At 32.2% G+C, this 15,473-nt stretch overlaps 1 protein-coding gene across 1 annotated transcript; it reads left to right on the top strand.

Annotated features, from left to right (window-relative positions):
* Window positions 1–9,382: 9,382 nt before the first annotated feature.
* LOC114326308 (uncharacterized) lies at window positions 9,383–10,185 on the top strand. Its single transcript, XM_028274625.2, has 2 exons — window positions 9,383–9,603; window positions 9,989–10,185. The coding sequence occupies exons 1-2, from the start codon at window positions 9,479–9,481 to the stop codon at window positions 10,122–10,124; spliced, it is 261 nt and encodes an 86-aa protein (XP_028130426.1). The 5' UTR covers window positions 9,383–9,478; the 3' UTR covers window positions 10,125–10,185.
* The last annotated feature ends 5,288 nt before the right edge of the window (window positions 10,186–15,473 follow it).

Genomic DNA, 15,473 nt, shown 5'->3' on the forward strand with positions numbered 1-15,473 from the left:
TAGTACGGGATCCGAATAGCAGGTCGAAATGTACCCATCTGCTTGCCGGATGAAACATTTTTTTTATTAAATTTCATACATAGACAAATATCTATAGCATGGGTTGCCTATCAAAATCGTGTCATAGCTATCCTTAAGGGGGGCCGTAGGGGTTGAAATCAACATTTTAAGCACATTTTTTTGAATTTTTTTTTTGAAAGAATGAGAGAATAATTTTATTTTTAAATTAAATAAGCATATTAAGTATAATTCGAAAACTATTTAAAAAAAAATTCAAGAAAAAATATTGAAAAATGAGCCAACGATGGACATCAGAATTTATCATTGGATCATGGTAGACAAAAAATTCAAAAAGATTTTATTAGCTTATGACTTCTCGAGGTAACGCTGTCAAGTTTCTTTTACTTTTAATGATCTTTGACTTTTTAGTATCACTCAGAAGACAAAACAATGAAATTTTTTACAGAAAAAAGGGTGAAAATCAACATATTCATTATTGTTAAACAAAATATAAGCATAAAACAAAGTGTATTACGATATCTCGACAGTGTTACCTAAAGGAATGTCTAACGAAAATATGTACAAAATTCCAGGTGAGTTGGTCAAGTGGTTTTTGAGTTACAATGTCTAAAGTCTTTGAAAATAGCAGTTTTGAGAAAAACGCTTTTAAAGTATTGTCAACTTTTATTTTCATTTTTTTGTCTGTCAAAACATATAGTGATGCAAACCGGAATGTTTTTGAATCGCGGGGTAATTTACAAAAGAAAATGAGAACAGCTGTTGACCGTTTCTCACTAAGCTCAAGCGCGCTGGCACGAAGATACTGCAAACCGAGTCGAAGGTAGGAAGATAGTGTTGAATATCCCTATCTTCGGCTCGCTTTGCAGCAGGTTCGCGTTAGCACGCTTGAACGTAAGAACAACGGTCAGCAGCTGTTCTCATTTTCTTTTGTACTCCGCGATTCAAAAAGATATTCCGGTGTACATCATTTGACGATTTGACAGACAAAAAAGAAATTGAAAATAAAAGTTGACAATACTTTAAACGCCTTTTCCTCAAAACTGCTTTTTTCAAAGGCTGTAGACATTGCAACTCAAGAACTACTTGACCGACCCACCTGGAATTGTGTATTCGCGGTGTGCAAGGACTTGGAAAGGGAAACGAGAAACGACCGTGCGCGAGTCGCGGAGAAATATTGCAACTATCTTAAATAATTCATATTGTCAATTGAAATTGTCAAATTGACGTATATTTCATACCTTCTGTCATTGAGGCAGAAAAATTATATATTGCTCCACAATATTGATATGATATGCAATTATTATATAAAGGTAAATTTAATTAATTGTATTTTGCTTGCAGTACTGCATTTTAATAACTGATTTTATTTACTACATACAATTGTTTACGTTTGCTAAACATAACTTGCATCTTATTTTTTCTTCTTATTATTTTTTTGGACTATGGTCTTGACAATTATCCAGCAACCAGGACTAATATAATTGGCCAATATAATTAAAAGTGCGAATAAAAGTACAGAGCGTAGAAATAGAGGTCGCTTTGCCGAACTTGCACGGTCCCAATATATTTTCTTTAGACATTCCTTGAGGTAACGCTGTCGACATATTTTTTGCTTTATGCTTATTATTTAACAATAATAAATATGTTGATTTTCGCCCTTTTTGTGCAAAAAACTACGCCCTCCCCCTTAGGGATTGCTATGACACGATTTTGATAGACAACTCATGCTGGTCGAGTTTGTCTATATATGAAATTTAATAAAAAAAAATGTTTCATCCGGCAAGCAGATGGGTACATTTCTACCTCCTATTCGGATCTTAGACTATATGTCTGTATAACAAATTTAATCAAAAATGGCAAATAAATATTACATATTAACGTCAAATATTTTAAATGTGTATATGTTTAATGCCAAATTGTGGAGTCATGCACGGAGCGAATAGTTAATTTAATGTATATTTTTTTTCGGCGAGTACCTACTCAAATCTAAGCGTTCAAGCTTAAATACCGAGAAAACGGTGCATTTTATAACATACACTTACTTAACACTTGTCAAAGTACTTTGAAATACCTATTAACTGAGCTACAGAAGAAGTTGATAGCATCCAAATTTATGCTCCAAACATTTTTCCAAGCAAATGTTATTGTTTTTTTCATAACTCCGTTAATTTTTATTATATCAGGTTGATCCAAAAACCATTTGAAAGGCAATTTTAATAGCTATAAAATTTTATTAAATTTAAATACATTTTTTAAAAGGATTAATTAAAGGGCCCCGGTTACATGGTTTTCGCAGTAAAATTTAGGCTTCAAGTGTTTCTGTCTCGGTTATTTTGTATCTCCTTCAAAAATAAAAAAAAGACAAGTAAAATCTTTGCTAACAAAGAAACATAAATTTCGTTCTGTGTCAAAAAAAACTCTATAAACAGGTCAAAATTTATGATGTCATTACTTATGCCAAAAATAAAAAAGTCGCATAGGGATTACTAAATATTTTAATTTTTGTGGAAATGGCGTCTGTTTTATCTTTCACTTTTTCCTAAAAAATCGAAAGGTTCTTCTATTAAAAGTTTTTTCAAGTAAGGAATTTATTAGATGTTTAATAATTAATTTTATTCATTTTAAGTTCAATTCTCTCTTAAGGCTGAAAGATGAGTAGGTTTTCTTGAGAGGGGGTTGTAGCTCAATAATCAAAATGCGCGAATTTTAAGAGTTTAATCTTATACTTTATATGCTATACGAATTATATTTGCGGTACGATAAATATTTTAATCTTTCCCAACGTTTTTCTCTTTGCTGAATCAATTAAAGGGTTGTTTGGGAGGTTAAGACAACGATGACAAGACTACGATGATATCTGTTACATGACAAGAAAGCTAATAGAGGAATATAGGAAATGGAGACTAGAGATCAAAGAGACAAATATATGAATATCGATGGAACGCAGCAGGACTTGCTACTAGACGGAGGAGAAACAATTAGTAACTGTAACGATTATAAATACCTGGAGATAAAACCACGAAAATCACGAACACTGGACGGAGCCATAAAAAACGGAATATTCAGGGCAGGAAAGCAATTACGCTTTTAAGCTCAGTACTCTGGGACAAGCAGATAAACAATCAAAACAAGAAATAGTTCTATAATGCCGTAGTATAAAGCATTATAACGTACAGCTGCACAGTATGGCATATGAAGGAAAAATCAAAACAGATGTTAGAGGTCACCGAAATGGATTTCTGGAAGATCAAGAAGAGAACATGTCACCAATGAACGGATACGAGAAATAATGAAGGTCACACATACAATAAATGAGGAAATCAACTAAATATAACTAAGATGGTTTGGTCACGTACAAAGAATGGATGAGGATAGAATCCCAAAACAAGTACAAAACTCTCATATATAGCTCGTAATTTATCGCAGTTGTTTTTTAATTTGTGCAAAGTGGGGGGACCAGCCCAATAGGGGTATGACAAATACCTACCACAAGAATAAAGAGAACTTATGAATAAAAAACTGATGATGTTTTCTAATAGAATCTTGCGAGCTTCCAGGATCTGATTATAATACACATATTTATAAATAGAATAGATGCCTACATTCTTTATAAGTATGGATTTTTCTAGTTGAAGAATCAATGTTTTATCAATAACTTTAAGATTCCAAACTCGTTTTAGGGCAAATGCTGAAGTAAAACATAATTTACTAAAATATCTTTGTTATGTTGATTCAAATTTACGGAATCCGAGTTAAATAACAAAAGAATAAACAAAATTTACACCTTACAGACATTAATATTATTTTAGAAATCGACTTTTTCATTAACGAAAGTAGGTACATAACGCAATTAAACTAAAACAAAATATACCTATAACATTTTAAAAACAGGGATAATAATATATTTATAATAATTATTATCAGATTCACCACAAGTATTCATTTCATTTAAATGTTAAAAACCACAAAACAAAACCAAATTAAAGCAAAGGTATAACATCAAAAATAAAACTTAAACAAACGCATCACTATGAACAAACAGGTGATTTCATGACGTCACAGTTCCTTTAAAATTTTGCCATGGCGAGACAAACGTCTAAATCTGGCAACACAGGTTGGTTAATCTATTAAATGCATTTTGTAACAAAAATATACTCAGGAAGACCGAAACCTGTTAGAAATGGATAATGTAATTATACACGTGGAAGATTCAAACATTGCACAAAGTAAGGAGGAGAGAAAAATAGTAGATTAAAAAAATAACAAAAAAAAAATGATTTATATTTTTCCACACTGCATATCATAAAGGTGTTTCAAGCGATATACTCAAATCGAAAAGTACATATACTCACTCCTGCTGGAAGACGACTTATATCTGCTTTCCGAAAGGAGGAGTTAAACATACTGGGGTGTATATATATATATATATATATATATATATATATATATATATATATATTGCATAATACATACATATATTGAATAGTTTCATCATATATGACGAAACAAGCTACAAAATTCCATTTCTGCAGACGAATCAGAGCTGTGAACTGCCACAGTTCGTCCTTATCTTGTATAGTGTGATAGTCCCAATTCGTCGTGCTGTGGTCGAAATCTTTTGGCTTGCATGTAATATATTATGGAATATTTCGGGTGGCAGGCGGTACATTCTTTTGCCACTCTTCTGCCGTTCTTCTGCCAATAATTATCGAGTATTTTGAAATTTCTTTTAATTAGAATTCTTGCAGAGCCGAGAAGGTTGGGGAACATCCATAAACTACGTCTTTGAAAAGGGGGAGGGGGGACTTTGCTTATTACGACGGTATTCTACGACAGGGGGGAGGGGGCCATAAGTGCAAATCCGACGTCGTTTGAAGTTCACGAATATAAAAAATAGATCCTATTTAGAATTAAAAAAAATTAGTATATTATTTTTATCGCATACTTTTCATTTTGTTTTTATCACTCACAGCCTTAATAATATTGCTAGCAGTTTTATATAGAATAACAAACAATAAAACATTGTTCTATGTCTTTACACAAACGCTTCCTTTCAGAACAACGTCTGGAAGCAATAAATATTAAACTGTTCACTTATTTACTGAATACTTTGTGTGAAACAATTCTACAAGAATGAATAGAAATAAAATATTCTATTCTATTTAGTTAGTACATTGTATCTATTTATACTTAATAAAAGAAATGGCATTGGAATCAAAACAAAATAAATATTAAGATTTTTAATGATGCAGTTAAGAAAGCATAGGAACTCCTATAAAAGTGTTGTCTTTTGTCCCAATAAAGCTAGGTATTACTTGTACAGTGAATTGAGAGAAAAAGTACGCGGATATTAATGAGCTACATAGTAATACTGATTTGGATACATTCGTAAATAAACTTGGAGATCTAACTTTAAAAAATCCAGAAATAACATTGAATTTTAAACAAATCTCTAAAAAGGGGGTCATGCGTTGCAATTGCGACGTTGGTATAAGGGGGGCAACTGTAAACGACGCTTTACGACGGTAGGAGGGGGGAGGGTATTAAAAACTCCACAATTTTTACGACGTAGTTTATGGATGTTCCCTTGTTTCTTGAGCGATACGTATTTATTTATGTCTTTGCTAGTGATACCAACATGTATGATGATCATTGAATCGGCTTTAATTTTTCTCTAATGGACTTAAGAGCCAACAGTAGCGATCAACAGGTAGCAACAAAATATAACTTCGGAAAATAGTATCATAAACTTTGGCAACAGTGGTAATCTTTGACATTATCTAATATTAATATTTTGACAATATCATAGTCGCGCTAAATGGAAGTAATAGAAAACGATTTTATTATTAGTAAATAAATATTTATAAAAATAAACCAAAATGGATGAAAATTTTATGTTAAGATAGGTATTTGCATGAAATATCTAATAGTAAAACAATAATAAATAATCATTTTTCGTTGCGAAGGGAAACAAATTTAGATTTTCGCATGGTTTTTTTAGCACGGTTTTTAATGGACTTTTTCTTGGACGGTTTCACTTTATTTTTCGTTTGATTTACTTTTCCCATTTTGTTAAACTATTGATAATATTTTTAGAATAAAAAATCCTCCTAAAACTTTATATACTCGCATTAGAATTCGAAATATGTTTACCTACGTAAAATATCCTTACCTATCTACATATAACTAAAACTCACAATTAACAATAATCTATTTTATCTACTCTATGTCATATTATGTATAAGTTTTTTTCTACGACCGTTTAATAATATACTCATTATTCGCTATTTTTAAATAGATAATAACACCCATTACTTTACCCGTGAGTAATAAGTCATTACTCACGGGCTGAAGTTACTCGCGGGTCATTACTCACGGGTTGAAGTTAGATTCAAGTGATGCATGGCACTTTTAATATACCTATTAGCAAATAAAATTACTTAAACTTGTTTATTTAATAAAATATTCATTGTAATTTATATGAACAATTAAATTTGAGAAATGTTTAAAGGATTTTTAACTTTAACAATGGGTTAATATATTTTTCACGTTTAAATTTCAACATTTGATATTTTAAGATTGACGTTATAAAAAGGTAAACAATAAACAATCGGTATTGATTTCGTAAAAGGACTTACGGATATGAAATTCATATCAATGAATTCTGTTTTACTTACTGTTCATTGTACAATATATTTTAATTGAGAGCACACGTTCTTTTTCATGTAATTGCCTTAAAATATGTCTTATTTTTAAAAGCCACCGCCATTCCATGACATAATGACAACTGTTTATTGTTTCATAAGCTCAACGAGTGTAATTCTAACAGTGTTGCCATAGTTATATAAAATATATTTTCTTATGAAAAATAAAATATTTCGTTTTAAATAATGTTAGTAGTTGATAATTATATTTTTCTACTAATCCAAATAAAAAAGGTCGTCGAAAAAGTATAGTATTCTACTTACATGTAATGGCTATTACTCACTCTGATGAATTACGACACTCGCCAACGGCTCGTGTCGCAAACTTCATCATCGTGAGTAATAGCCATCATTACATGCTCGTTGAATAATATACTATTAGTTTGTGAAAACTGTCATTATAGATAGCAGTGCGTGAAGGATTTAAAGTGTGCGTGAAGTAACAATGTATTTTAAATGGGATATACTTTTTCGCACTGTTTGTAACTTTCGAGTTGTCATGGTGACAATCTTTAACTTTCGCGTTGTCATGGTGATGACAATATGAGCAATGAATTACAACAAAAGTTTTGACAGTTTTGTGGTTTGAAAGTAGTTAGAATTTTTAAATGTCAAAGTTCTAAAAATTGTAGAATAGAAATGAATTCCAGTGCCAAAGAGTTACAGCTTTTTTTATTTGTTTATCGTAGATAAAATATTGTATGAAACTGTGCGTGAAGTACTTTTTGCGAACTTACGCGATTTTTTATAGCACTCGCTCCGTTTTCGCTCGTGCTCTAAAAATCGCGTGCGTTCGCAAAAAGCATACTTCACGAAATGTTTCATAAATAACCATTTTCAAATAGGCCAACAACTTAGTTCTATTACACAAAAATATAATAAATTAACTATAAAACACTACTTTCCTATGCACCAACAATGCCGAATTCTTAAAATTCACTACTGCACTGAACACATATCGATAAAGATAACAGACCAGGTAAGAGAAAATCGGTTTCACCCCTATTCAGCGGTCCCCATAAGCGCGGTCCCCGATTGAGCGGTCTCAATACAGCGGTCCCCGTTTCAGCGGCACCCCGATTCAGCGGTGCCCGATTCAGCGGTCCCCATAAACGCGGTCCCCAATAGAGCGGTCTCAATAAGGAAATAATATGACAATGACAAGTAATTAGTTTTATTGTAGGATATTATTTTAACCTATTGTTGTTTGAAAATATACAGGTAATATCTAAGTATCTGGTATATACCCCAGTTAATAGGGAAAAATCATCGATTTCACGTAAAAATGTTCTACAGGGTTTTCAAAGTTTTAAACGGTAGATGAGGGATAACTGATGATAATTCCGTGAAGACGTACAACTGATTTTGCTTTTTTTTTTAAACAATTGTAAAGAATGAAAAAAGCAGTTTTTTGACTATAAAACGTTTCTTGTACATTTCAGCCAAGCCGCACACCAAAGAAACATGAAACGAAAAACATGAAACATGAAACGAAAAACATGTTTCATGAAACTAAAACACTCCTAAACAAATCTCAAAGTTCGCCTACCAATGAAACGAGTGTGATTCATGCTCATGGCACATTTTTATTTTCGGAGAGTTTCATAAATGGCCGGACGTATATTTGTTTAGTAGTGGTTTATTTCCATGAAACGTAATTTACGTTTCATGTTTCTTTGATGTTCGGTCGGGCTTAGAGAAAAATGTTTCAAATAAATGTAAATCTTAAAAAGTTCTTTAATTTGGTGGTAAGCATATTGTAATATATAAACAATTGACCGAGATAATTGCAATTGCAAAGCTATATATAGGGTGATTTTGGGACAATTTATTGTTTATTTTATAAAATTCATTTTTTATTGTTAAAACTACTGTCCCCAAGAGGGTCCTGCTTTTACTCATTTTCCTGAACGATGCCTCTCAAACGGCATGCTGCAGAACCAAACGCCGCTGAAACGGGTCGGTGGAATCGAGAACCGCCGAAACGGGGACTGCTGAAATGGGTACCGCTGAACCGGGGACTGCTGAAAAGGGTCGGTGGAATCGAGAACCGCTGAAACGGGGACTGTTAAAATGGGGTCTTACCGAGAAAATCTGACGCAGGTTTGTCAAAATTACAGTGACAATTTCTCTATGTTGCCAAATTAGTTATTAGTTATAATATGTTCGATTTCTTGTTAGAAATAAAAAATTTTAGTAGGTCCAAAATGACACAAAATCTAGGCATGCATGGGATGAAAAAGTTTATTTGAAGAAAGTGTATTTTTTTGTTCTCCTTAATGGCGATACAGGCGCCTTTTTTTAATATTGTATTTAATTACAGAGTAATTTCCACATTCTAATATATTCCTCAAATTGGCCTCTGTACCGCCATTCTTTATTATATTACGAATATGTGTGCCAAATATCTCGACAAAATATTCAAAATTACAGCCGCAATCTTGGACCGCGCTTGTTGCTACCTGTTGATCGCTACTGTTTCCTCTTTTAAGAGAATCTTTTACATAATCAGGTATGTTAATTTGTTTCATGGATATCGTTTCCTTTTATCAATTTATTATCCACAAGATTCTGGATAAGTAATTTGTAGTTGAGAACTTCGCTCTACTCTAAGTCTGAGACTAAATTTCTAGAAAAATATATTCAGAGATGACATGTAAATCATTTCATATAAATACTGTCAAATTTTGTCAAACTTTAGTTTCATTATATAATTTTAAAATACACTTTTAAATTTTTGTTCAAATCACACGATGGATTCAAATTCCGAATTGAAAACAGTAGCACAAGATGCGAGATATCACAACTGTAATTGTACAAATTGGTGTATGGATGCTTTTGTCGATTACCATAAATGTACAAGGCTACTAGGAAAAGGGTAAATTTGTTTATTTTGTTCATAATTATTTGTCTAAAAGTATTTTTATATATAATTAAGTACATAATTATTATCATTAATTAGGCATAGTAAGTTTATTTTAGTTGAACATTGATAGTAGGTACAATAATGCATGCTTGGTACCAACAAATCTTAAGCTCCAGCTTAGGCCAGCTCAGCTTACAGACAGGGCCGCTTTAAATTTAACTTACTTTGCACCATAATTTTCGATTCTTATAGATCCAATCCACAAGGTAATCTATTGCGACAAGCTTAAAATTGACCTAAGACTCAATGATGTAATGCGTGTGTTTCGTAAGCTGAGCACGTCTTAAATTAAGATTTGTTGGTGCAACCAGGCATTAGATAAAACTCTTTTTTTTAGAAATGTCTCTTGCGAACAGTTTAGTAAAATCTACCGAACAATCTGTCCTAACGATTGGGTGAAAAGATGGGAAGATCAGATAGAGAATGGTACGTTTCCATGCGATCTGCCACCCAAAGATCGCAAGAAGAAATAAACTGAAATAATTATCATGTACTTTTTTTGACAATCTGTGAATAAATTATGTACGCACAAAACTGGAAGAATCTTTATTAATGTAGCGTATACATTATACCATTAAAACATGGGAGTCGGAATTTTTGGGCATGTTATGGACATAACAACTACATGAACTGCATTAGTGGATAATACTTCTTCTTCTTACTCTTTTTATTGGCTTGCATACTCGTGCATCTGCATTTTATTGTATTGTACATTTGATTGTATTGTAGCTTGTCGTGCTCTAAGTAATGCTGCAACTCTATTACCCTAATAGCAGAAGGACGTCCAATGAACGTCCATGGGACGTCCTTCACGGACTTTGAGGACGTCCGTTTTAGTCCGAGGAACGTCCTGTAGACGTCCTATTTTGGTCCAAATGTTGCGCTACCGTACGTCCAACGGACGTCCCCCTAACCTCCGAGGGGACGTTCGATGGACATCAATTGGACGTCCAATGAACGTCCATGGGACTTCCTTTACGGACTTTGAGGACGACCGTTTTAATTCCGAGGAACGTCCTTTATTGCTTTATACGTCCTATTTTGGTCCAAATGTCGCGCTACCGTACGTCCACCTAAGGTACGAGGGGACGTTCGGTGGACGTCAATTGAACCTTCAACGGACGTCATAGTTTGGCCCAAATGTCGCTCTGTCAAAGGTCCAACGGACGTCCTGAGAGGACGTCCCATATTTGGACGTTCATCGGACGTCCAAAAAATACCTTCGGTGGACTTCAATGAAGAATGTATTTTGAATTTTATGAAATAAAAAAAATTTAAAGGAACTTTTATTACAAATTACATTATAATATATTAATTTATTGATATTTATTTATTAATAACAATCGGTACAACAAACTTTCAAAATTATACCTACATGAATGCAGCATTAACAGAGCCGGATTTAAGGCAGTGGGGGCCCCTGGGCAAAATTGGTGTGGGAGCCCTACCGTTAAAAAAATGTTGATCTACTTTTATAAATATATTCTTAAATAATATAAAGTACAAGAGCTGTAACTTGTTACAGTAAAATATTAAAAATAATAATAAGATGTATGGTTAAAGTCCGGGAAGTTTTCGAGGTATTTTAATTAAAAATTTCTTGATTATGTGGGACATATCTAGTTGCATTAATACATCGTGGCTAATGCTCATTATAGAGAGATGATTCAAACACTCTTGGCCCATCATCGACGAAAGTATATTTTTAGTTAACTTAAATTTTGAGAATGATCTCTATCCACTGCAGTTAGTTAACATCAGAACTAAATATAAACAATGTGTCACCTCAACATTTTTAAAAGCATCATTCATATTCTTTTCTTTTAGCAGTTCGTACATTTGAAGTTCTTTGCTTACATTTGATGAGCTGATTTCCTCTTTAAATGCATTGAAGAATCTTACAAACTGTACCAGATGGACACGTAAGTTTTCATCTAAATGATTGCTATAAATGTTGGCAAGCTTTATCGAGTGAGCTTCAATTTCATTGAGAGTTAAATTTTCAATTTTCCAAAATTATGTAAAAATCCAAAATTGGAATGAATGGTTTCATATGTAGACGCCTCTGAGTTAAAGAGGTAATGAAGTGATCTATTATAGCGATGAAATTTTGAGTTCTAAACTTCTCTGATGTTCTCATATTTTTCGAAATTGTCACGGCTTGACTGTATAATTTATTTAAGTGATCTAAGTACTGCCACTCCTGAATTAAGGTCAATATTTGGATCTTGAAGAATACGACTTGTGCTGTTTGTCTTCCCTAATATCCTCTCTGTTTCCAGTAAACACATTCGATTATAGGTACAAACCATTTGCAATGCTTCGAGTTTTAAATTATTCGTCTTCCGAAATTTTGGATAATGCTCCTTTAATCTGATTATAACCTTTAACTAGTTCTTTTGCGGCATCACCTCCATAACCATCAAGTAGTATTTGCTCTTTTAGGAACAATAATATTTTTGTCACTGTTTGCGTTGCTGACGCTTAAAGACGCAGCTTTTAAACATTCTGTTAACAAGTTGTATACATATATATATGTAGAGGAAGTAAAAAATACATATAGTTAGTTCTTCTAAGAAATTAAAGAATGCTGTGCTATGCTAATACATGATAACACTCAGTTGCAGCTTTTGAAAATAAATTTAGAGAGTGGGCGACACAAGGAATCCACAACTCCAAGATATTAAGGTACGTATCCAAACGTGGGTGCTCCGTGCTCGGTGTAGCAGCTCCACATAGTGGATACGTTGGTGCTCCAACACCATTGTATTTTCCACTGATAACTGACGCATTAACGTAGGACGGTCTCCTACAGTTTTTCAAATTGATATCATGTTCTTGCAAAAATGTCATTAGAGAATTAAATATATCTTCTGCTTTATGACCGCGATTTGGCAAAAATATGGTAAACCTTTTAACAGGAGTGAAACCTTCTATGTAACGAAATATCACAGTTAATTGATTGATTGGTATGAACTGAATAATATTTTGACTTCTTAATCCTTAAAACTATTTCATTTAATACGTTTTGACCCATCGGATATACACTTTCCTCACATTATGGTTGATGAAAGATAGTTGACATGTCCGCTTCAAGAATTTGAATATTTATTAACATGTTGCTTCAAAAATTGATCATATTCAGCTAATAACTAGAATATTTCCAAATAATTTTCATGTTGTAACTCGACAACTCATTTTCGCTGCGAAATGCTAAATCTCGTTCACAAATAAACTTTATAACACTAAAATTAGTCTTTTGAGCATTTTCCAATAATGCTTTATTTCTTCGGCCTGTTTTGCTATTTCAGTATCAATACGCCCAATTCTTTCGTGTGCTTTAGACATTTCGTGATCCAGAAGCCTACTATCTGCATGTTTCCAATCACAAAATTCTCTGTGGCTAAAATGTGTACGAACACTAGATAAGAATTTACAAACGAAGCAATACACTCACCCGGTGGAAGGTGAAAAACATGAACAATGTATTATATTATCACTCCTACTCTCCTTCATTTTATACTTGACATACATTGTCGATGTCGAGTTCCTGTATCTCCTGCCAATATCTGTTAAATGAACCTCTTATGTTTGAGGCTTTGTGGTGGCCCCCAAAATGTGGGGGCCCCGGGCAGCTGCCCAGCCTGCCCCCCTTAAATACGGCCCTGAGCATTAAAGGTATACGTAATATACAATGATTACCTTTTAAATAATGTAACCTACATTATTCCTAATTTATTATACCACCGAGTTACAGAAATATGACGACCCACAAATTTCTATACCTACATTAAAATAACAGTTACTACCGCATGCGTTTGTATTGTATGAACGATGGTTTAGGATTGACCCAGTGTTAGCAATGGCTGAGCATGGAAAGATGCACCTCCATGTCAAAAATTATGCGATTTTCTCCAAAATTATGCGCTCTGTCGTAAAACGTAAAAACTATTTTAAAATTTACTGCGCATGCGCAAAAATTCAAAAGTCTTGACGTGTCGTAGCATTTTTGTCTTTGTCAATCAACCACCATAGACCACATAGACATAGACAATCTTTTATTTTGACAAATGACATTAAATATTTTTGTAAATAAATATTTACAAAAATAACGTATCAATTTTTTTTGGTAGATGTAATAAGATCTTAGACCTAGATAAAAATTAAAATCATTGAAAAGGGTAAAAAGTTGAATTTAATTATTTTGTCATTTAAACAATACCATAATCCATAATACTCATCTTATAATTATGAAAATGCAATTATTAGAAATACTACTTATTTTAGGAGTTGTTAAAATACCTTTGCATATTATGGGTATAAAATAGGGAATTTATGGACAATGTATTATTAGGGAATAGTGGACCAGTCCTCAACTACCTAAACTGACACCATTACAGAATTTTCAGACAGCAGTTGAAGTGCTGTATAATCAATCACAAATTGCAAATTGCTTCAAGAATTGTTATTGAAAGAACATTTGGTATTTTGAAGAGATTTCTCATTTTAACGTGTGTAATAAGAAGCAAGTTATCATTTTTTCAAAGAATAATATCAGCTTGTTGAGTTTTACATAATATTGCATTAGCTAATAGAGGAAACATTGAAATACTGGCAAATGAGGGTGCTGTTGATATTGATATAGAACATTTTCAACCAGAAGCAAATCTCCACTAAAATCACAATACATATGCACTAGAAATAAACAAACCAAGGCACGTTGAATGTTACGAGGAGCACTCCCAAATCATAATTTACAATTTATAAATTTTGTAAATCATGATTTGGGATTTACAATGTATTCACATTGTAAATTATGAGTTGGGAGTGCTCCTCGTAACATTCAACGTGTCTTGGTTTGTATTGTATTAGTGATGTAACAAATGTCATTTTTTTTAACATTCGTGAATACAATTGCGAATATCTGCTAACGACATTCGTGAATGCGGATGCGAATGCAAATGTTCAGTTTTTTTTAAATTTGTTTCTATTTTTGTAGTGGTTTATAAATTTATAATGAAAAATTAATTGATATTTAGTGAAAATCAAAGTGAATCTTAAAGCTTTATTGCATAATAGCAAATAATAAAATAAAGCGAAGACTGATAATATGATTATACGAGGTTAAGTTACCTTCTCTGAATAAATAAAGATGAAAAGTGAATAGATTTTGAAAAATATGAGAATATTCGCGAATGCAAATACGAATATTCGTTACATCACTAGTTTGTTTATATCTAGTGCATCTTTATTGTGATTGTAGTATAGTGCAACTAAATTTTGTGTGTTTGTTTTAAAATATTATTCACCATTCAAGACAAGCTTAATGTTGTAATTTTATTTTTATTGGACTGCAGTTTGTTAATAAATTTATAAATAAATATATTATATTATAGTGGCTGATTTTAAGTATTTTATTATTATTAGCAGTTTATAAATAATTGTTATTGGTGTTTGATTTTACGTATCGTTTAAAATATATTACATCTCTTTTGAAAAAGTAATACTTTGATTAAAAACTTTACATATTCTACTTTATAAAGGATTAAAATTTCAAAAATAAATACTTAAACATTATTTGTTTTATTGTGTTACCTGTTTATATTATTAATACCACTTAATATAACTGTTAAATTGAACTCTGTAATTCTGTTGTAATACCTGTTGAAGTAATTTTGAATCCAGAATTTTAACAAATCCTAAACTTTTCCACAATGCCAGAAGCATGATATTTGTGTAAAAATATTTATTTCTATACAAAAATGTCAAATATATTGAGTTTAATAAATAAGTTATAAAGATATTATGTCTGATCATTGTAA

Source organism: Diabrotica virgifera, chromosome 4, assembly GCF_917563875.1.
Source record: "Diabrotica virgifera virgifera chromosome 4, PGI_DIABVI_V3a".
In the NCBI taxonomy this organism is placed as follows: Eukaryota; Metazoa; Arthropoda; class Insecta; order Coleoptera; family Chrysomelidae; genus Diabrotica; species Diabrotica virgifera.

Bases quoted from the DNA above. Each gene is read 5' to 3' on its own strand.
- LOC114326308 (XM_028274625.2), top strand. From the start codon at position 9,479: ATGGATTCAAATTCCGAATTGAAAACAGTAGCACAAGATGCGAGATAT. The intron at 9,604-9,988 runs GTAAATTTGTTT...TCTTTTTTTTAG, and splicing joins ACAAGGCTACTAGGAAAAGG to AAATGTCTCTTGCGAACAGT.